Raw genomic sequence first — 21,236 nt, 5'->3', positions numbered from 1 at the left:
TCCTGTTCATATTACGGTAGATTATCATTAATAAATATTTATCCCATATCTGTTGTATGTCAGCAAGGCAGATCATTGCCAGGATGTGCTCTGCATTATCATCGAAAAAACTACCTTTACAAGCGATCTGGATGTCTATTTTGATAAAGTAGTTAAAATCATGCTCTCATGTAGTCCTAGACTATTAATCTTTTGTGTTTTCCTCCAATCCCAAGAAGCATGATTCTTCACTCGCAAGGAGTGACACATTAGCCCTTTAGTAAAATTACATCTGAAGCATCATGCTATACTTTAACCCACTCCAACAGTGGCAAATGTGCCTAAATCAACAAACATCCTTCAAACTTGACATTCCACACCTGTATGTACAGACAATAAAATATAGACAACTCCAGAAAGGCAACATATTTTCATTTCTAAAATGGTATAATTAGGAAAAGCATTAACTTGGTCGAAAGAATCTGACATTAACTCCTTGCCTATGATGCCATCAAGAGCACAAACAAAACATCAGGTTTTTGTCCCCCTACGCATACACAAAAGCAGAACTCAAAGACTTCAGTTAGAGTATTAATCGTACACACAGAAATATACATGATTGGTCAATGGACAGGGTTGATATGCTGTTCTTGTCCTTTAATCCTCTGCCAGAGAAACAGTCTCTTAAACTCTGGGTGGATGCTTAATGTCCAACAACTTTATATGAAGGTAGACTGGTGTGTGTCAAAGTGTTCTTTATGTTGTGTGATTGCACATGGGTGAATCTTGGTATGTGTGTGAATCTCCCATGCTGTGCTTGGGGTCCAGGCAGCTTGGAAACTCTGAACTTGGCAGGTGCTACGCATCACTGTAGCTGAACACGGTATGCACAGATGAGAAGCTTCACCTGGGGAGAAAGAAAGATTACATCAATCAAATGTATTGGTCAAATTTAATTTATCAACAACTTGTCAGTCTTTTACAGTAACTGGGCCTAGACTCCCTCTCACCATGGCCATGAGTTACTCTGCTGTGTGTGTGTGTGTGTGTATGTATGTATGTATGTATGTATATATATGTGTACCTTGGCTGTAGGTGACTCTGCCAGGCGAATGAACAGTTTGTTGATGCCTGGCACTGGGCTGAATGAGTAGATGAAGTGACTGTCCTGTGGGGTGTAATTGAAAGAGGAAAAGATCAGTGACATGAATCAACTAACTATGAGGTAGAACCCCCAAAAAATCTACCGTTCTCCAGATCAGGAGTACTCGTGATCTAGAATGAGACTCACCAGGAAGATGGGCAGCTGGAACTTGTCGTTGAGCACCACGGCGTGGACACTGCAGGGCCCACACAGCCTGGCTGTGATCTCACTCAGGAAGTTAGCATGGAAGATGAAGAGCAGGATACCTGAGCCTGGAAGGAGAGAGATTAAATGTTTTATCTAACCCCCCAATACAGTGTGTGCAGGTGATTAGCACTGTTTGTAGGTGAATCCTACCCTCTCCAGGTGTGTGAGGCGATTGTTTATAGCCGAACTCCAGAGAGAAGTCTGGTCCCTCACACAGTCTGTGACAGGCCAGAGGGAACACCGGCTCCAGCAGGGCCAGCCGAGTCTCAAAGAATGCCCGGATAGTGTCCTCTGCCACACTTGATAACCTGTGTGTGTGTGTGTGAGGGAGAATAAGATATCACTTTGCTGCTAACAGTATGTGGGGTTACAGTATACCATCTTAACTCTTACATATATATGTACCTTTATTTATACATACTAACTCATAAGTTTACAGAGCAAGAGTGAGAGAGACATGGCAGCAACACTCACATGTTGATGTGGTCCTTGATGAGGTCGCACACAAGCAGGTTGTTGCTAACCTTGGCAAAGTACATGGCCGTATTCTTGTGTTTGGACAGGATGTTACAGTCGGCCCCGTACTCCAGTAGGAGGCGCACCACGTCAGCATTCCCTCTCTTACAAGCCTGAAGAACAGAGGCTACTGGTAAGGAACTATTGCGATAAGTCTAACACAGGACTTTAGCAGAAATTAGGATATTTACAAATAGGAGTCATTGATTAACTTAATCTCTGTGCTTCAGGGGTGATATGTTGATTTGTAATTAAACACAGTATTTGTCTTCATCGCCCCCGTTTTTTCCCTTCCTCCGCCGTACCTTCATCAGGGCAGTCTCTCCTCCCAGTGTCGGAGCGTTGACATAGGACCCTGCCTCCAGGAGGATAGCAACTGTGGTCAGGAAGTTCTGAAATGGAAAAAAAAGGAGAGGGTTAAGTAAACAAACCTTGCATAAGACATTTACACACAAACAAGAGTAGTGTATACATGTGTGTAGACTAGACTGTTTGTAATAAGGTGGTTTAAACCAGTCCATCATGTGTTACCTTCTCTGCAGCGTGCATTAGGGCAGTGGTTCCGTTCTTCTGCCGTCCGTTCACCTTCACCCCCTTTATCAGGAGCCTCAGGATGTCATCCTGTCCCCCTGCTGCTGCCAACATACTCAGGGACATACCGCTGGAGTCCTGCAGGAGGCAACACAAACTCCTTCATTACTGAGGACCAGAGCTTTCCATAGCCTCTGGTAGCAAACACTATGGGGAGAGGGGAAGGAATCAAAATGTACTTGTACAGCTAATTGTTTATAGAACAAAAAGAAGTTAAGCTTTCAAAAAAGTGAACTATTAGACTTACCTAGGGTGTTGTCTTTTCATCCAAAAGGTTAAGTATGTAAAAGCATAAAGCACTGAGCAATGGCGATATACTATATTTACAAAAGTATGTGGACACCACTTCAAATTAGTGGATTCAGCCATTTCTGCCACATCTGTTGCTGACGTGTATAAAATCGAGCACACCGCCATGCAATCTCCATACACAAACATTGGCAGTAGAATGGCCTTCCTGAAGAGCTCAGTGACTTTCAACATCGCAGTCATAGGATGCCTCAAACAAGTCAGTTTGTCGAATTTCTGCCCTGCTAGAGCTGACCCAGTCAACTGTAAGTGTTTTTTTTGTGAACTGGAAACGTCTAGGAGCAACAACGGCTCAGCTGCAAAGTGGTAGGCCACATAAGCTCACAGAACTGGACCGCCGAGTGCTGAAGTGCGTAAAAATTCTGTCCTCTGTTGCAACTCACTACAGAGTTCCAAGCTGCCTCTAGAGGCAACATCAGCGCAATAACTGTTTGTCGAGAGCTTAATGAAATGGGTTTCCATGGTCGAACAGCTACACCATGCGCAATGCCAAGCGTGGGCTTGTTGTGTAAAGCTCACCGCCATTGGACTCCGGAGCAGTGGAAATGTGTTCTCTGTGATGAATCATGTTTCACCATCTGGCAGTACAACGGACGAATCTGGGTTTGGCGCATGCCAGGAGAATGCTACCTGCCCGAATGCATAGTGCCAATTATAAAGTTTGTTGGAGTAATAATGGTCTGGAATAATCGCCCAATATCAGTGCCCGGCCTCACTAATGCTCTTGTGGCTGAATGGAAGCAAGTCCCCGCAGCAATATTCCAACATGTAGTGGAAAGCCTTCCCAGAAGGGTGGGGGGGACTGACTCCACATTAATGCCTATGATTTTAGAATGAGATGTTCAACAAGCAGGTGTCCACATACTTTTGTCATGTAGTGTAGATTCCTAGTATTACAACATCATGAAATCTCAAAGCGGTTTTCCATAACCGTTACAATTCCAAATCCCTGTTGGAACACTAATGATGGACATCAAGTAAGCTGTATGAATATTCTCAGAACTGAAAGAGCATGTCTTGCGGCTTAGAAAGTTTACGGCAAGTAACAATTTATTAACGACGGTTTATCTTACAATAAACACAATAAGCACCAGGTGGTAACAAAAGGCAGCTTGATAACAAATACATGTTGGTGAAAAAAACTATTTAAGCAATGATGTCCATGACTTCAGACAGTAAATAGTGGGGTGTGGTTTAAACCCGACAATTGTTCTCAGTTAACACCCAACACTGGCAGACCTTATGCAGTTACAACATGAACTGACAACTATGAACTCATTTATTTACATTGTTGCTTCTAATTGGATCAAGGAGGAATAAAGGTTTACTTGCAATAGTAACATTATCTAGTAGGCAAGCGGATCAAATAATACAAAGAAGCAACAGCCGTTAAACCCTATACAAGTTAGTCAGCCTAAATTAGTGTTGAGGAACTTAAACAGCTACTGTGAATCAATATGGTTAAGACCGTAGTGAATAATAGCAACATTAATTTAAAAAGTTGAAATGTTTATCGTTTGACAAGCAACAAAGTACATGTTCAGCTAATGCCTAATAATTCCCATAATGTTTATTAGAAAACACATGTATAAGAGAAATAGCCTAGGTTGTGTGTGTGAATCTGAAACCAATTCCACATGCAGAACAAAGGATCTGTTTCCAATTGTTAAGGCAGATTTCAGTTTCTTATCAATAGTAAACTTTGACCAAAGGAGTGGATAGGAGAACCAAAAACTGACCCAAATTGGATGGGAAGTCATCCAACTTTAGTGACCATTACTGTAAAGTTACTAGTGACCATAAACAAGGCTTTGGTTTAGGAACCATAAACTAGCCTTCACAAACTTGCGATGTAAAGGGATTGCTAATAAAAGTGCACCCGTTCTTGCCAAACCCATCAGTTACCACTCACGCCGAGTGCAGATTCCACACTTCTTTCAAAGAGTTTACTTGGAAAATCGGGATGCATCCATAAATGGGCCCTTTGATAGGATCTGAACGTGTCACTGATGAGATCGAAATTGGGGAGAAAAAAGTATATATATATACACACACACACACACATAAATAAAAAAAACTACTGATACATACCGGTAGCTAGGACTACTAGATAGCTAGTTCGCTAACGTTAATAACATAAGTACAATATCCATGATAATAAACTCAACCATGCTTCAAAAGCAATAGAGTATGAATTGTGTAAGTATACCTTGTATTTATAATAAGTAACAATTTACAATGGAGGAGTCTTCATCTAAACCTTCTTCTTGACATGATTGGATTTTAAGCGGCTCAAACATCAAGCCATACTCTCTTAGCTGGGCACATATTTCATACATAAACCCGTGGCTCCAGACTAGCATTTTCCCCTGGTGGCACTTGGCCCTAGTTCAAACACCGCTCCATCGCCGCACCGAACAAAACAATATGTAACTTTCTCTTTGGAGGAGCAGGGATAGAGTGTCGTGTGAAACCACGCAGTGCGCCTCGTCGAACATTGCCCTTTTAGTGCAATAAACCTTGTGGTTTCTTCAACACATAAGGTCACTGGTATGCCTGAATTCAACCCAAAACCAACAAGAAAGTCTGCACTGTTGGTAAGTCAAGAAAAGCTCTCAACCATGACAGCCTGCTTTTCATTTCTATTCAGTTCGACTCGCCATACATTTGGCATCTGAACTGTGCTTAACTTTTTCAGTTGGTGGCACCAGCCCATGATTTAGTCACAACCCACAAAAATTGCAGCGTCATGCAATATAAAATGTTTGTACTCATCTTATAAAGTCAGTCATAGTTATTTTTTGTAATAGAATATATTTTGATGTGCAACCTAATCCCATGATTGGCATGGATTTTGGGTTGACAATATGGTAATTGTTATATATGAATGTTTTTCTTTTTCAATAAAGATGAATTTGCCTTCATCTAAAACATACATTTGGGGCTAATTCAACATCTGTGGAAGTGGAAATTCAAAACACAGATTGCTAACTCTAAATATGATACCCACTACTAGTAGCCATGTATTAAATCAGTAAATGTAATGTCCTGAAAACTCCAATGAGACCTATATGCCCTCACAATATTCGATGCGTATTTCACTCCCCACTCCGTATCTGAAAGCCATATAAAATATTGTTTGTAAAATAGTTGCTACTGAGCTCAATATTGAGTTTAGAAAAGTATACCTATAGAAAGCTGAGACCTCCTTATTGTTGTACAACCAGAACATGTGTTTTTCTACCAGAGAGGAGAATGGCTCACCTATCACATCGGCAGGTGGGCAGACACTAATATTACAGGAACGAGGATAATTAACTTTACTGTTTGACCATATCATGATATTAGCTGCCCCAAAAAATAGGAAGGTTTGAGTGAGGTGACAATGTAGAATGTGCAGCTAGCACAGATGGAGCCCTGAAACCCATTCACACCGCACTTCAACCAGGAATAACCTGCTAAATTCCCAGGTTTGCTGGTCAGTTGTTTTTACTCAAAACCTAACCTAGACATATACACAAAACATTTTGTACATCTGGATCCAGAACCATTTGGTGAAAGTATACCAGTATTGTGATCAAAAAGCTAAAGTCAACAGTTTAACTGTATAGATTTGCACAACAATCTACGAAGTTGTTAAAAAAACCTAAACATTATGCACTGTACTTGGTACATGTTATCTATCCATGTGGAGCATATACTGTATTTCAGTCAGTTATTGTGGCCATTTTTATGCAACATGGTTCAATCGAAACATGTGGTGCGTTTGGATTCTAAATATACGTCCATGATGCCTTGTTGCCATTGCTGACCCAGAAGATTCAGTTTGACAGCCTTTGTAAAGGGCCATTAGAATTTTTTTAATAACAAAAAGGTATGATTCCAGCCTTCCTTGCCACCTTTCTCCCAAGGTTGCAAATGTGTAGCCCATAGCAAAATACTGAGTTTTGGCACCACATAATGCATTGTGACAATGGAATTTTGTAGTTGACAATTTCAACATCTGCGAAACCAGTTTGCATGCATAATATATCACTATGTAGTTGCTACGGATACGTTCGTAGAATGAAGTAGATACTTCATTCTTGCTTTACGTTACGAAGTGAGATCAGAGTCAGATTAAATCAAAAGCTATCTTCTCCTTTCTCTATCCTTACATACCTTCAACCATGGGAGGTTTTCAAACTAGTTCAAGATAATCATAAGGACAGATAAACAGGACAATCTTCTGGATGTCCCAACGGCACACCTGGTTTCTGATGCACAACTGGACTCTGTTGCAACCCTGGTTTATGTGTCACAGGAATTGGTTTTTCACTATCCATGTTTTGTTTGCCTGAAATATGCCTCCTGCACATTGTCATTAATGTGTTGTGCACATAGTTTTTTACATCTTTCCAAGTCCTGCCTTGTAGAACTGGTTCAGCTGCAATACATGCGTCACATTCCTTTTTACCTGGAATCTTCATCAGTTTAGTGAAGTCTCCTAGCTGCCGCCTGACCGCAGCCTGAGCCTCATCACCCCAAATTTTCTGTTTCCTTGGTATTGCAACAGGACCTGCCTCTAGTCTCTCCTGTGCAGATACGGTCGTTGTTCCACCAACTCTTTCCTTAGCACTCTTTGCCTCCGTTTCTTTTTCTTTCTTTGCCACTCCTTTCTTTGTCTGTTGGGTGGGGTCCACTCTTGTAAGACCCTTCTTCCTTTTAATAGATTTTACTGTGTTGTGCACATAGTTTTTGATGTCTCTCCAAGTCCTGTCTCGTACAGCTGGTTCATTGTGGAGGCATACTTCACAGTCCCGTTTACCTGGAACCTCCATCAATGAGATAAAGTGTCCTAACTGACGCTTTACCGCAGCCTTAGCCGCATCACTCCACGGTCTCCGTTTCCACACTGTGCCTACCTTACCTGTCCCCTCAGGAACTGCCCCAACAGGAAGCGTCTGCGTTGGAAGTGTCTGGGCATGAAGTGTTGGTGTAATAACTGTATGCGCTGGTAGTGTTTGTTCAGGAAGTGTCTGTGCAGGATATGTTCCGGCAGGATATGACCTTGCAAGTTGTGTACCCACAAAATGGTTCCCCGCAGGATATGTCCCTTCAGGATATGACCTGACAGGATTCGTCCCCGAAGTATAAGCACTGACAGGATATGATCTTGCATCATGTGTCTCTGCAGTATATGTCCCTGCAACATATGAACCTGCTGGATAGGTCCCTGCAGGATGTGTCACGGTAGGATATTCTCTCGCAGAATCTGTCCCCGCAGAATATGACATCACAGATTGTAATCCTGAAGGATATGACTTCTCAGGATATGTCCCAGCATGATATGACCTTGAAGGCTGTGCCTCCACAGTATATGACTTCGCTGAATAAGTCTCTGTAGGATATGATGACCCAGTAGGACATGTCTCGGTAGGATATGTCCTTCCAGTATCTGTCCCAGCTGGGTATGTCCCTGCAGAAGATGTCCCTATGAAATGAATAGAAACAGAAGAAAAGGATTCATGAACATGTGCCATTATCATATATTGTGAAGAGGAACAGAGCAAACACTATAGAGTAATAAGTTGCCAGCTTCTCAAAAATGTAGGTCTAGTGAACATGTAAAACAGATTTTCCCACTGAATTTATCATTTAACCCCTTAAAACACAATGGACATCTTTCTCCAAATACCCTGTAAAGCAACTAATACTCACCATATGTAGGATAAACAACCCTTTCCTCAGATGGCCCTGGAATTACCACTGGAACCTGATCCATTGCAAGCAGCAATTTGCTGATTTCTGCTAGATGTGCTGCATTTTCAGAGAGCCTGTAGTACTCTTTATGGACCTGGGTGTCATGTCCCAATAACTTTGCCACCTGATCCAATTCACTTTCATTCAAGTTTAGTATTTGGCAATGGATAGCAACCTCTTTCCTCACTGTTGCATGGATCAGACTTTCAGGATTCTTTGCATCACACTCATGTGCACACTTCCTCAGACAGTCAAACCCTCTGATGTAGCTTGCTGCATCCAGGCTACGTGCAAAGACATAAGGGTTGTCCTTTGACACACCAACTTTGTCTCTGTTTGCAATAAGGATCTCAAGAGATGAGATCATCCTCTCCGTTAGTAGGACTGGCATTTTCCTACCATTTTTGCCTTCTATTTCCAACCTGGTTAATTTGTCGTCACCAAGCTCCTGCTCCAGCCTTGAGAGGTTATTGAAAATGTCTGCACTAGCTGGAGCTTTCTTTCTGTTTGTGTATGTTTCCAACAGCATTTTTGCAACTTCCCCTGTCCTTTTTCTGTTGAAGAGAGCTATTTCTGCAAGAAGAGTTTCATTGAGCTTTTTCCAGACAGTGTTGGTGGGGTTCTCCAGCAATTCTTTCTTCGCTGTGTCCTCTGCAACCTTGAGAAACTTCTGAAGTTTGATCAAATCCTCAGTTAGTGAAGACACATCAACTTCATCACACATAGGAACAGCGCTGAGGGATAGACCGGAAAAACAGTTATTCCAATCGTTTTCAAGAAGTTCAATGAACCTTTTGGCTTGTTCCTCTGCCTCACGGTCCTCTGTCATACGACTCTCCCCAAAAGCTATTTCGGTAGCTCTTTTCAAGGAATAGCCAATCTTTAAAGCAAGAGATGGGGTCTTGTACCTGTCGGAGGCAGGGTCATGACCACTCATTTTCCTGGCAGCATGAACGGCCAATTTGAATTTGGATGGTACACATACTTCATGCAAGTATTGGACATCACAGTCCATCTCATTTACATTAAGTACAAATCTAGCCAATTCCCTCATTTTTGAACCAATGTAAGTAAACTGTGACTTGGCATGACCATGCTTTGCAGATAGTGCATTGCCATATTTACATATGAGGGGATCATTTTTGATGTGGCATGAGATGTCATCTTGATTCATATTGTGTATTATTTCTTCACATCCTCCAGTAGAATAGACAGGCAATGGAGCAAGTTGAGAGGACGCAGCCTGGATCCTCACTCTTTTTCCTCCCCTCGTTTCATCTTGTCCTTTTCTGGCATTACATGAGCTCTCATGCTTCCATAAATCTATTTTGTTAAAAAAGGCTACACAGTGTTGGCAGGGTAGGTAGTCACGCACAGAAGCACCACTGTAAGAGGGTATTTTCTTTGTCACAACTTCATCTCCACATTGAAGAATTTCTAAGTTGTGTTGATCGTTGCCTTTGTTACGGAGTTGGTCAAGCAACAGAGACCTGATTTTGGAGAGTTTTGGGAAGCTGATAGCATGACCAACAGCTGCTTCTTCTGCGTGCATCCTTTCTAAATGTCTTGCAATGTTATGGTGTGGTTCATTGCAATAAAGGCAGAAGTACTTTTTGTCCAATTTTCCCTTATCATCATCATCTATCGTACTACATGCGCTGACTGTCATTTTTGTGCTGGAACGTAAGCTTGACCGTGTACCTTTCCGTGGCGCAAATATTTTGCGGCAAGTTTTTTTAGCTTGTGACGTTTTTGGAGGGTACTGCTCATATTCATCCTCGCATGAGCTTTCTGCATTAGATGGAAGAGGATCTGACCCACTTGGAACATTTGAATCAAGTCTTTGTCGTTCTACCTCATCACCTGAACTGTTTTCGTGAATCTCGTCACCACTCAAACTGCTTTCCTCAGCACCCTTCTTTATGTCACATAAAGCTCTCTCCATGTCACATAAAGTCTTCTCCACATCGCATGAAGCCTTCTCTTTATTGTGTAGAGAATGTGTCTCTTCCTTGTGTAAATTATTCTCTTCGCATAGAGGAATCTCATCTTTGCAAAGATAATTCTTTTTGCGGTGAGGATTCCTTTTGCGGTGAGGATTCCCCAGGCTGCGAGGATTCCCTGCTGCACATAAAGGCTTCTCTTCATCACTTAATCTCTTCTCTTCATCACATAAAGTCTTCTTTTCCTCATTTAAAATATCCTCTTCCTCATTTAAACTCTTCTCTTTGCCACTTAAACTCTTCTGTTCAACAGTGTATGCCTGTAAAAGAACAAGTAAACATAAGATTCATAACTTATAAAAGGTTAATCTCATGATGCATTTAGTTTCAAATGTATGAAAAGTGGGACGTAAATCAAGCAGCTTCATAGCTGTTGGGAGTTAGTGTTTAACTTGTGGCAAAGAGAAATTAGGTCAACTATACCATCATGCTTGTGTCCTGCCCTGTTTCATACGCAGATAAATCTATAATCGTGAAAACCTCATAGTACTGCTACTTGAAAACATGTACAGTACACATTGTGAGTCATTCAAATGATCGCCTAAGAGCACCTCAACAATGCTCTCAACTTCAATCACAGTCAAGCAAGAATCAATGCAATGGTTACACAGCACCAAACTGCGTGTAGACTGAATTCTTCAATAATAATAAAAAACCACATTTGACCCATTCAAGGAATAGTTTATGGCTTTATTGTATTAAATCAGCGAACTACAACGTTTTGACATTGTAAATATGTCTGATGAATTAAATAATGTGATGTTGGATGAGATGCTGCATGGAGACGAGGAAGGTACAGAAAAGGAAACGCCATGCAACTAGGCTTCTAACCTCATTTTGCCAATTACTGTTTTGAATTCTCACTATATTCAGTATTTTGTGACCTACATGCAATGATGAGCGTTTGGTGGGTGATTTAAAAGTGTTTTCACAAATAGACCCAAATAAGATCCTGGACTGTTTGGCAGTCTATAAAGATGCAAAACAAACTCTGGTCCAAATGAATTCTGGTACTTGCCCAACAGTTACAGTTGCAGCAGAACGTTTGAGAAATATAATATATATTCAGCAGGCCCTTAACACTGATTGGTCCACACTAATACTATCGAGTCCTTATAAATTGTAATAATAAACCATGCTAAATTGGACAACCGAAACAAAATAATAATGTCACTGGGCAAGTAATATTAGCCTTAAATACATATTTAAAATAGAAATAGAATACAAAATAGAATGCATGCTTATGGCAGTAGTTTGTTGAACTGTGAAGGTTTTGTTCGATTCATATTTGAAATTATTATTGCTCTGCGGTGGTGCAAGAATACTATTCTGAAGGCATTACTGTACCTGAGGTAAATGTTGTATCTTATAGCTTCTTGTGAACTTTGACCTCTTGCTCATCATGTTCTGTGTCTGTTAATGAGAAGATAATACCTGTCTGAGACCACTCTAGCTGTCTCCATGGTAACGTATGAAAATTCGGACAACTGTGCACAACAACAAACATTCGATACAATATAATGCTTGGATTTATTCATTGCCAGACAAAGTTGGCACAACAGTTTATTAGGTATGATAATAGGCAAAACTTGTTTTTAAAGCAATGCAATAAACATTACATTTTACAAACTGTATTTTCCTATTCAAGCTTAACACATCTTTACAAAACAATCTGTAGCTCCATTAGGCTAAATTAAACAACAGTAGTTAAAGGGCATAATCTGCTTACCTTTGATTGCTTAGCGGTCCTCAATGGATACAGTCAGCAGGTACTGTAGTCGGATTCTCTCTTTCAATGTCCTGGTATTCAACCTCTGCATGCCATCACTGGCTCTCACGTTATATCCAATATTTAAACTGTTTTATAACTCGATTAGAGTGGCTAAGTTGATCCAGTTGTATCTACGTTTGAACCAGACTGGCTAAATTCATTCTACACAATACATTTAATTAAAGCAGCAATCTGTAACTTAAATTTCCAGTCCTTTGTACTGCGCTTGCTGTCATTTCTGGAATGAAAGTAACATATTGTGGCTTTAATTGTGTAATGAATTATGGTACTTGGTGCTGACCTATATGCATTAGCTAAACATATGTATCAAAAGCAAATCTGTTGCCGTCCCAATTTGGTTAACGTACATTTTTTGTTGGAAAACCAGAGAACAAAGCTAAAGCTTATGAGAGAACCGTGATGTATATCGCAACATGGTCCTCATTTGAATGAACTCACAAGTATAACCACACACAGGCTACTCTAACAAAAGGTAAAAACATATTTAATTGACTAGTTGTGACTAGTTAGTGCTTGTACTGGGACTGAATAAATATGTGGAACAGCTGGGGCTCCCCAAAGACAGGAGCAAAGCAGGGGGGAGAATGCAGGTGAGAGGTACTCTCTTTGGAACACAGAACGAACGTACCTCCTGGTCCAGATTGTAGTCCTCTTTGGAATTGAGTGCAAGTTTCACAGACATGTAATCCCCACTTTTCACTGCATCCCGCAGCTCACCTGAGGGACACAGATTTCACATCAGTAGTTGTCTACATCCATGTGTGGAAGAGAGGTGTCCATGTACAGCCGATGTTGAGAGACTGCTGGAAAACATGAGAGAGAAAGAGGGTATGCACTTACTGGGAGATAGAGGTGGAGCAGAGAGAATCTCATCCTCTCCGTTCAAATGTTTCTGAAAGTCCTCCAGTGTCATCCAGTCCAAGTTGAGGTCCATTCCAAGGTTAAGAGAGGCTTGCCCTTTGTCTGTGAGTCACAAACCACATCCAATTTAGTATTATTTAGTATTATTTCACATGGCCATTATGAGAGTCTATCCAGAAACAACCATTTGCCCCTTAACACTTGTGTAGATCTGAAAGGATTGGATAGGTGTTCGCAATAATGGTAGGTTTTGTAACAGATGTGTGTGTGTGTGTGTGTGTTGACTTCTGTGTGTGTCTTTGTATGTATGTATGTGTGTTTGTTGGTTCTGTGGCGTACCAGACTTGTCAGCGCTCTCCAAGGGGTCTTGATTGTCGTCACAGGCGATGAAGAGCCGTGGCTCGCTGTCCTCTCTCCTCCTCCTCCTCCTGTCATCCTCTTGGGTCCTCCTCTCCCAACGTTGAGCCTCCTCCCTCCGGTCCTCTCCACCGAACTTTGACTTCTGGGCGGGTTCCTCCTCTGCCTCCGCCCTGTCACCAGTCTCCATAGCACCGGGGCTCTGACTGGGCCGAAATGCTGTTAGATAAGGGAAAATAAATAAAAATAAAAAGGTGGCATAAAAGAGGTTCCTGTGTGGCTGAGTTTGTAGTTTGAGTTTGCTTCCCACGGGGGACTAGTACAATAAAGTATGAAAATGTATGCACTCACCACTGTAAGTTACTCTAAATAAGAGTGTCTGCTAAATTACTAAAATGTCAGTTACATTTTTGTTTATGTCTTGGTTGAGTCAATATGTAGTGGCTGCGTCCACTACATTCATACGCAATTCAAAAAAAAAAAAAAAAAAAAGCTTAACAGACCCTTTCAATTCTTCTCACCGTCTGTATGTTTGGACTTATCTGGCTCTGGCTTCCGAGCAGGTGACTCCTTTGTCGGCTTGGTCCTTTTCTCAATTTTCCCTATGAGCTGAAATTTGAACATAAACATTTACGATTTTACTTGAGGCAGCTTAAGATGGACTTTGAGGGCCCTGCCGCTGGCTATATCACCAGCATTTATTTACTAACCCCGTACATTTAGTGGTTGGCATACCTTTGGTGGTTTAGTGTTCTCTGTGGTGGTGGGCTGATGGACCATCTGTTTGCGGGGAACACGGTCCTTGGCCTCGCAGTTCAGCAGGAACTTCTCAAACAGGTTAGTGGAGGCGGTAGGCTCCTTATCCCCACTCACTACAACTTTAGACTCCTCCACAGTCTTGCTAGTGCTTGCCCCTGCACCAGAGGAGGAGGAGGAAGACGAGGATGAGGAAGAGGGAATTTTAGGCGGTGCGGGAGTGGTCTCGTGGCTCTTGCCCTTGGCCTTCTTGTGGACTTGGGCTGGGGCAGGAGTGTCGCTGGAGTCAGAGGTTGGTGTGGGCTCATCCCGGCCCTGGCTCTTGGAGGAAGTGAGGCTCTTCAGTTTTGCGAGGCCGCTTGCGGAGAGCATTGGCGACGAAGTTTCCAGTTTCTTGCCTTTCTTGTCCTGAAGGAAGTCCTTGATGCCCTGCAGCTTCAGTTCTGACTTACCCTTTTTATTCTTGGGCTTGTCATCAGCGCGAGACTTTTCCGTTGTGGTGGTATCATCCGTCTGGGACTCAGATGGCCCCTCGCTAAGCTCCTCTTCCAGGGGGGCGGTGGCCTCATCTTCAGTGGACTCCAGATCACCCCTTCGATCCTTCTTTTTCTTCTTTTTCTTCTTCCCTTCCTCCCCATTATCTTTTTTCCAGTGCTTCCCTCCATCCTTGGTCTTGTCCTTCCTGTGCTTCTTGGAGGGCACAGGGGCTTCTTCCTCTTCATCGGAGTCAACAAATCTCTTTTTGGAGTCGGACATCTTGGTTCCGCGGCCAGGGGTTGGGGGAGGGGAAAGCTCCTCTTCATCAGACTCCGGTGCCGGACGAGGCCTGAAGTCCTCCTTGCGCTTGTCTTTCTTCTTTTTCCTCTTCTCTTTCAGGGGAGGTGCCTCCTCCTCATCCTCTTCTCTGGGCTTCTTCTTTTTCTTCTTCTTAACATGCAGGTCTGTGGGCTTGTCAATATCACTGTCGCTGTCAGAGTCAGCATCGAACACATCACTCTTCATGGGCAACTTCTACAAAGGAGAGGGGACATTCACATCAGCCATTGAAAGTGATATTGGTTACTCGAAAGGTAGTTAATGTAACAGTCAGTCCTATAAAGCACGTTCCATTCCAGCAATTAGACTCGCCTTTCTTACGATGGCTATGATCATTCTGGATGGAACTTACCATGCATTTCTTAGCATCTTGGTCTTTCGTGATCTTAGCCTCTGCCAGAGCCCTCTTGTAGCCCAGGAGCACCTCCCTGCAATCCTCCAGGTGGGCCTCAGGCTCCCACGTGTCATCGTCAGAGGAGTAGTTCTTCCAGCGAACGCGGTACAGGACCTCCCCCTAAAGACAAGGGCAAATACAAGTGGGTGAGAGCAATATTACCAGTCCAGTTCTTTCACATCATTGCAGAATATGAAGACTGACTGAGTGACTGTATTGGGCCTACACCTACTCATAGACCTCCTGAGTGTATAAAAAAAAAAAAATGACAAGAGTTTGTATTAAGTCTGACACATGCCTAATCAGACCTCTCCATCTGAGACAAACACACATTCCGTTAAGCGGCTGTGTCTGGCAATGTGGCACACAGCCAGTACTCCCAGTACCCCACTTCCCACCCAGGGCACTGAGACACCAAAGACAACCCGTCACAGGGGATAACCGTTCTGACACTAGCTAGGTTTCCATTCAATTGGCGACAGATTTTCATGCGAATATTCTAAAATCTGCATAAAAACAATATACACATTTTCCCACCAGAGATGTCTCCATCAAATGTACTTGTTGCGGATAAAAGGCTGTGTGTGATATCATATTGCACATAAACAACTTTTGAGGTTAAATTCCCAAGTTAAATGGGTTTCCATCTCATTTTCAACTCTACTGATTGTTGTGTCACAAACATTTTGCGTTTTAAAGCAAATGTGCCCACTCTTCTATTGGCATGTGGCTCTAGCCAATAGTTCCCAGATACAGTGTTTGTAGGCTACCCACGTGATGAGATTATTTTGGACAAAAGAGATAATTTCTATTTGTCAAATGACAGCCAAGCATGATCATCATGTCACCAGAATAAGAGCCTAGATATTTATTGGAAAGAATCATCAAGCTCATCATCGTGCACTTTCACCACCCTGTGAAGTTTATCGTAACTTATTTAATCTGTAGCCTAATAAACTGCATGCTTTCCTGAGTCGTAGTGGGAGGACCACAACATATCACGTGATGCCAAATGAATTTTAATGTATGGTTATTATATTAATATTAGTGCATATAATCGATGCAGTGCGAAAAAGGACTGTCGTTGCTCCAACATGTACCTAACCATAAACATCAACGCCTTTCTTAAAATCAATACACAGAAGTATATATTTTTAAACCTGCATATTTAGCTAAAAGAAATCCAGGTTAGCAGGCAATATTAACCAGGTGAAATTGTGTCACTTGCATTCATTGCAAGCAGAGTCAGGGTATATGCAACAGTTTGGGCCGCCTGGCTCAATGCGAACTAATTTGAAAGAATTTGACTTAATTATGACATAACATTGAAGGTTGTGCAATGTAACAGGAATATTTAGACTGATAGATGCTACCCGTTAGATAAAATACAGAACGGTTCCGTATTTCACTGAAAGAATAAATGTTTCGTTTTCGAGATGATAGTTTCCCAGTTTCGACCATATTAATGACCTACTGTGTATGTGTTACTGTGTATGTGTTACTGTGTATGTGTTACTATGTTATAATTAACTCTAAGATTTGATAGAGCAGTCTGACTGAGTGATGGAGGGCACCAGCAGGTTCATAAGCATTTATTCGACCAGCATTTTTTAGCATTTTGCCAGCAGCTCTGCAGTTTATGAAGTCAAGCCTATCAACTCCGGGGATTAGGCAGGTGTAACAATGTGATGTGAAATGGCTAGCTAGTTAGCTGGGCACGCACTAATAGCGTTTCAAACATCACTCGCTCTGAGACTTGGAGTAGTTGTTCCCCTTGCTCTGCATTGGTAATGCTGCTTCGAGGGTGGCTGTTGTCAATGTGTTCCTGGTTCGAGCCCAGGTAGGAGCGAGGAGAGGGACGGAAGCTATACTGTTACACTGGCAATACTAAAATGCCTATAAGAACATCCAATAGTCAAAGGTATATGAAATACAAATGATATAGAGAGAAATAGTGCTATAATTCCTATAATAACTACAACCTAAAACTTCTTACCTGGGAATATTGAAGACTCATGTTAAAAGGAACCACCAGCTTTCATATGTTCTCATGTTCTGAGCAAGGAACTTAAACGTTAGCTTTCTTTCATGGCACATATTGCACTTTTACTTTCTTCTCCAACACTTTGTTTTTGCATTATTTAAACCAAATTGAACATGTTTAATTATTTATTTGAGGCTAAATTTATTTTATTTATGTATTATATTAAGTTAAAATAAGTGTTCATTCAGTACTGTTGTAATTGTCAGTATTACAAATAAATGTTAAAAATCGTCCGATTAATCGGTATCTGTTTTTTTGTCCTCCAATTATCGGTATCGGCATTGAAAAATCATAATCGGTCGACCTCTACATGTGACTAATGTGTTCTGGTTCAAATGAGGTACGCGTGTGACTGCAGCACAGTGCATGGTTGGTCGTGATTGTAAACAAAGCACAACGAGAGTCAGGTTTCTCTCCACCCGCCTCCCTCAGAGGCTTTGTTTTCCTTTTTCCCGCCCTCATACTCTCAGCTCAAAAGCAATTTAGATAAGAGGAACTGGCTGTGCAAGTGACTTCTCCACACACACCCCTCCTCTTCATCCAATATTGCCCTCCCCTCTTCTTCCGGAACTCTGGAGGTTTGGCGGGGCTGGGTGTTTAACTCTGAATCACTGTTGAGCCACAATCACAAGCCTCAGAAAATCCTCTTTTTCTCCCTTTCACCTAACACTCGCTCCATCTCACACAGATCAGACCTACACAAACACATTCTCTCCCTTTACTTATACACACACAGATTCCTGCTTGCACTTTAATAGAAGAGCCTACTGCTTAATCCCTGTGACACATGGCCCATGTTGTGTGGCAACTCAGCAGCTCTCCTCTATAGTGTAGTACAGTGATGTCACCAGACTGAAATGTGGTAGCCAGGGACCTTTGCCAAACTCTGCCCCGCCCCCACCAAAGTGTGAACTTACCCTCATACATTAAAAAATGGTTGGTGTAAGAAAAATGGTTGACTGTTTTCTCTAATTAGCATAACAGGTAAATCAGTTGTTCCATGTCAACAAACTAATGTGTATGTAAACTGCCATCTTGTCGATTTCAAATCTTCTCTCCATCAATGAGAGAAGATTTGAAATAGACAAGATGGCGGTATACACATTGTTGGATTACTTCATGGTGCATTTTCTAAATTCCAACGTTCAAACCTGCAACTAGCCATGGAAGTGTAGAAGACAGCGGTGGTTTCCAAGTCGGGAATTGTTTAAGTATTGCCAATTAAAGACTGGTCGAAAATGTCCTGCATGCCCTTAATAGTAACTGTTAACGTTACCTAAGTATCAACGTTTATCCGCCAAACTCTAACAGCTAGTAATATCTTAATAGCTCTGGTCTGTACCATCTTATTAGGTACCGTGGAATATTTGCTTAGTAGCTAATACGTCCAGTTATTTAGCTAGCTAATTTACACAAAACATGTCTAGACTATTAGCTAGTTTGCTAACGTTAGCACTTTCCTAACCAACTAGCATAGCAAATTAACTAGCACATGTAGCTAGCTCATTAAAGACAATTACGACTTGGTTGTGCAAGGCTTAGTACAGAGGGTTTGTTGTATTTGGCAAGTCTGCGCAAGTGGGGATGGCTGAAGTCCAGAAACGCGAAAGAAAAACATCAGTCTGTCCGACCTTGGCCTCAAGGAGAGGGCGTCGTATGGGCAAAGTTGTGCAGCCATTTCAATTTCCTTTCGGTTGGCTAACTGTGCATGGACATTTTAGCATTTCTAGCTAGCTATGTTGTCTATTTACAGTTTAAATAAATTAATCACGGTTCCCAGTGTTTAAACCGTCTCATTGTTGTCACATTGTGTAGCTAGATAAACAACCAAAACTGCCTAGCAGTAACGTTAACTAGCTAGTTTCGTTACCTCCTCCGTTCGCATGTCAATAATCCTCTCCACTTCGTACACATCTTCAACCTCGTCTTCGCTGTCTCCAGCCTCTGGCTTTTCCGCCATTTTATCGTTAGTTATAAACAATTATTCGTTACTTTTCTTATTATGCCTTAGCCGGTATTACAGCCAAGACCGGAGCTAGCTACAGTACAAGATGTCTATTTTTTCATATACTTCGCTAGCCACAGTGACTTTATGCTACTAGCTAGCTGGTTAACATTACAGACGGGGAGCTGATAGACTAGGCGAGCTGTCTGAGTAGGCGGGGAAAACTAACAGTGCATTTTCACCAGACGTGGCGTCAGCAGGAGAAGGTCCGCCCCCATTCATTCTTGATGGCATAAGGAGAAATGTACAGGGTATTGTGGGAAATGAGCGGCGAGAACCCTGCTAGCAGAGCGGGAGAAAAAGTTGAACAGTAACTAAGTTTGGTGAAACATCTTTGATATGTTGTAATGGCCAGGTATATTTTCTCATTAACGTGGTATTTACACTGAACAAAAAACTAAAATAAACGCAATATGTAAAGTGTTGGTCCCATGTTTCATGAGGTGAAATAAAAGATCCCAGAAATGTCCCATACACACAATAAAGCTTACTTCTCTAAAAATGTTCTGCACAGAATTGTTTACATCCCTGTTAGTGAGCATTTCTCATTTGCTAAATAATCCATCAACCTGACAGGTGTGGCATTTCAAGAAGCTTATTAAACAGCATGATCATTACACAGGGGCACCTTGTGCTGGGGACAATGAAAGGCCACTAAAAATGTGCAGTTTTGTCACAACACAATGCCACAGATGTCTCAAGTTTTGAGGGAGCATGCAATTTGCAATGCGTACTGCAGGTATATCTCTCTGGTCACCCCCAAAACCAATTCTTTCTTTGGCCGCCTCTCCTTCCAGTTCTCTGCTGCCAATGACTGGAACGAACTACAAAAATCTCTGAAACTGGAAACACTTATCTCCCTCACTAGCTTTAAGCACCAACTGTCAGAGCAGCTCACATATTACTGCACCTGTACATAGCCCACCTATAATTTAGCCCAAACAACTACCTCTTTCCCTACTGTATTCATTTTATTTATTTATTTTGCTCCTTTGCACCCCATTATTTGTATTTCTACTTTGCACGTTCTTCCACTGCAAATCTACCATTCCAGTGTTTTACTTGCTATATTGTATTACTTTGCCACCATGGCCTTTTTTTGCCTTTACCTCCCTTATCTCACCTCATTTGCTCACATCGTATATAGACTTGTTTATACTGTATTATTGACTGTATGTTTGTTTTACTTCATGTGTAACTCTGTGTTGTTGTATGTGTCGAACTGCTTTGCTTTATCTTGGCCAGGTCGCAATTGTAAAGGAGAACTTGTTCTCAACTTGCCTACCTGGTTAAATAAAGGTGAAATAAAAAAAATAAAAGGTATGTCCACCAGACCTATTGCCTGAGAATTTAATGTTAATTTCTGTACCATAAGTTGCCGCCAACGTTGTTTTAGAGAAATTGGCAGTACGTTCAACCGGCCTCACAACCGTAGACCACATGTAACCACACCAGCCCAGGACTTCCACATCCGGCTTCTTAACCTGCGGTAATATCTGAGACCAGAACCCAGACAGCCGATGAAACTGTGGGTTTACACAACCAAAGACTTTCTGCAGAAACCGTCTCAGGGAAGTTATTTTATTTAATAAATTTTTTTGTTACTTTTACCCATCCCCCCCACGCCCCCAATTTCATGGTATCTAATTGGTAGTTACAGTCTTGTCTCATCCCTGCAACTCCCATACAAACTCGGGAGAGGGGAAGATCGAGAGCTGTG

The 21,236-nt window shown here is 41.8% G+C and overlaps 1 protein-coding gene across 3 annotated transcripts; it reads right to left on the bottom strand.

Annotated features, from left to right (window-relative positions):
* Positions 1-238: 238 nt before the first annotated feature.
* Positions 239-19,690, bottom strand: mphosph8 (M-phase phosphoprotein 8). 3 transcript variants are annotated; one of them, XM_020459050.2, is made up of 14 exons: positions 19,382-19,677; positions 15,426-15,587; positions 14,237-15,268; positions 14,023-14,110; positions 13,484-13,720; positions 13,124-13,246; positions 12,912-13,000; positions 2,378-2,515; positions 2,152-2,238; positions 1,805-1,959; positions 1,481-1,638; positions 1,271-1,395; positions 1,064-1,147; positions 239-886 (listed from the first exon to the last, which is right to left on the bottom strand). In XM_020459050.2, the coding sequence occupies exons 1-14, from the start codon at positions 19,469-19,471 to the stop codon at positions 845-847; spliced, it is 2,610 nt and encodes an 869-aa protein (XP_020314639.1). In that variant the 5' UTR covers positions 19,472-19,677; the 3' UTR covers positions 239-844. The 3 variants fall into 3 exon arrangements, with proteins under 3 accessions (XP_020314639.1, XP_020314613.2, XP_020314630.2); XM_020459024.2 differs by lacking the exons at positions 239-886; positions 1,064-1,147; positions 1,271-1,395; ... (2 more) ...; positions 2,152-2,238; positions 2,378-2,515 and adding exons at positions 3,775-8,219; positions 8,447-10,751 and having other exon boundaries at positions 19,382-19,690; XM_020459041.2 differs by lacking the exons at positions 239-886; positions 1,064-1,147; positions 1,271-1,395; ... (9 more) ...; positions 15,426-15,587; positions 19,382-19,677 and adding exons at positions 3,775-8,219; positions 8,447-10,751; positions 11,839-11,904; positions 12,221-12,765.
* Between the last annotated feature and the right edge of the window lie 1,546 nt (positions 19,691-21,236).

Source organism: Oncorhynchus kisutch, linkage group LG2 (genome assembly GCF_002021735.2).
Source record: "Oncorhynchus kisutch isolate 150728-3 linkage group LG2, Okis_V2, whole genome shotgun sequence".
NCBI lineage: Eukaryota > Metazoa > Chordata > Actinopteri > Salmoniformes > Salmonidae > Oncorhynchus > Oncorhynchus kisutch.
The sequence above is the reverse complement of the archived record's forward strand: the minus strand, read 5'-3'. Positions and strand labels throughout refer to the sequence as shown.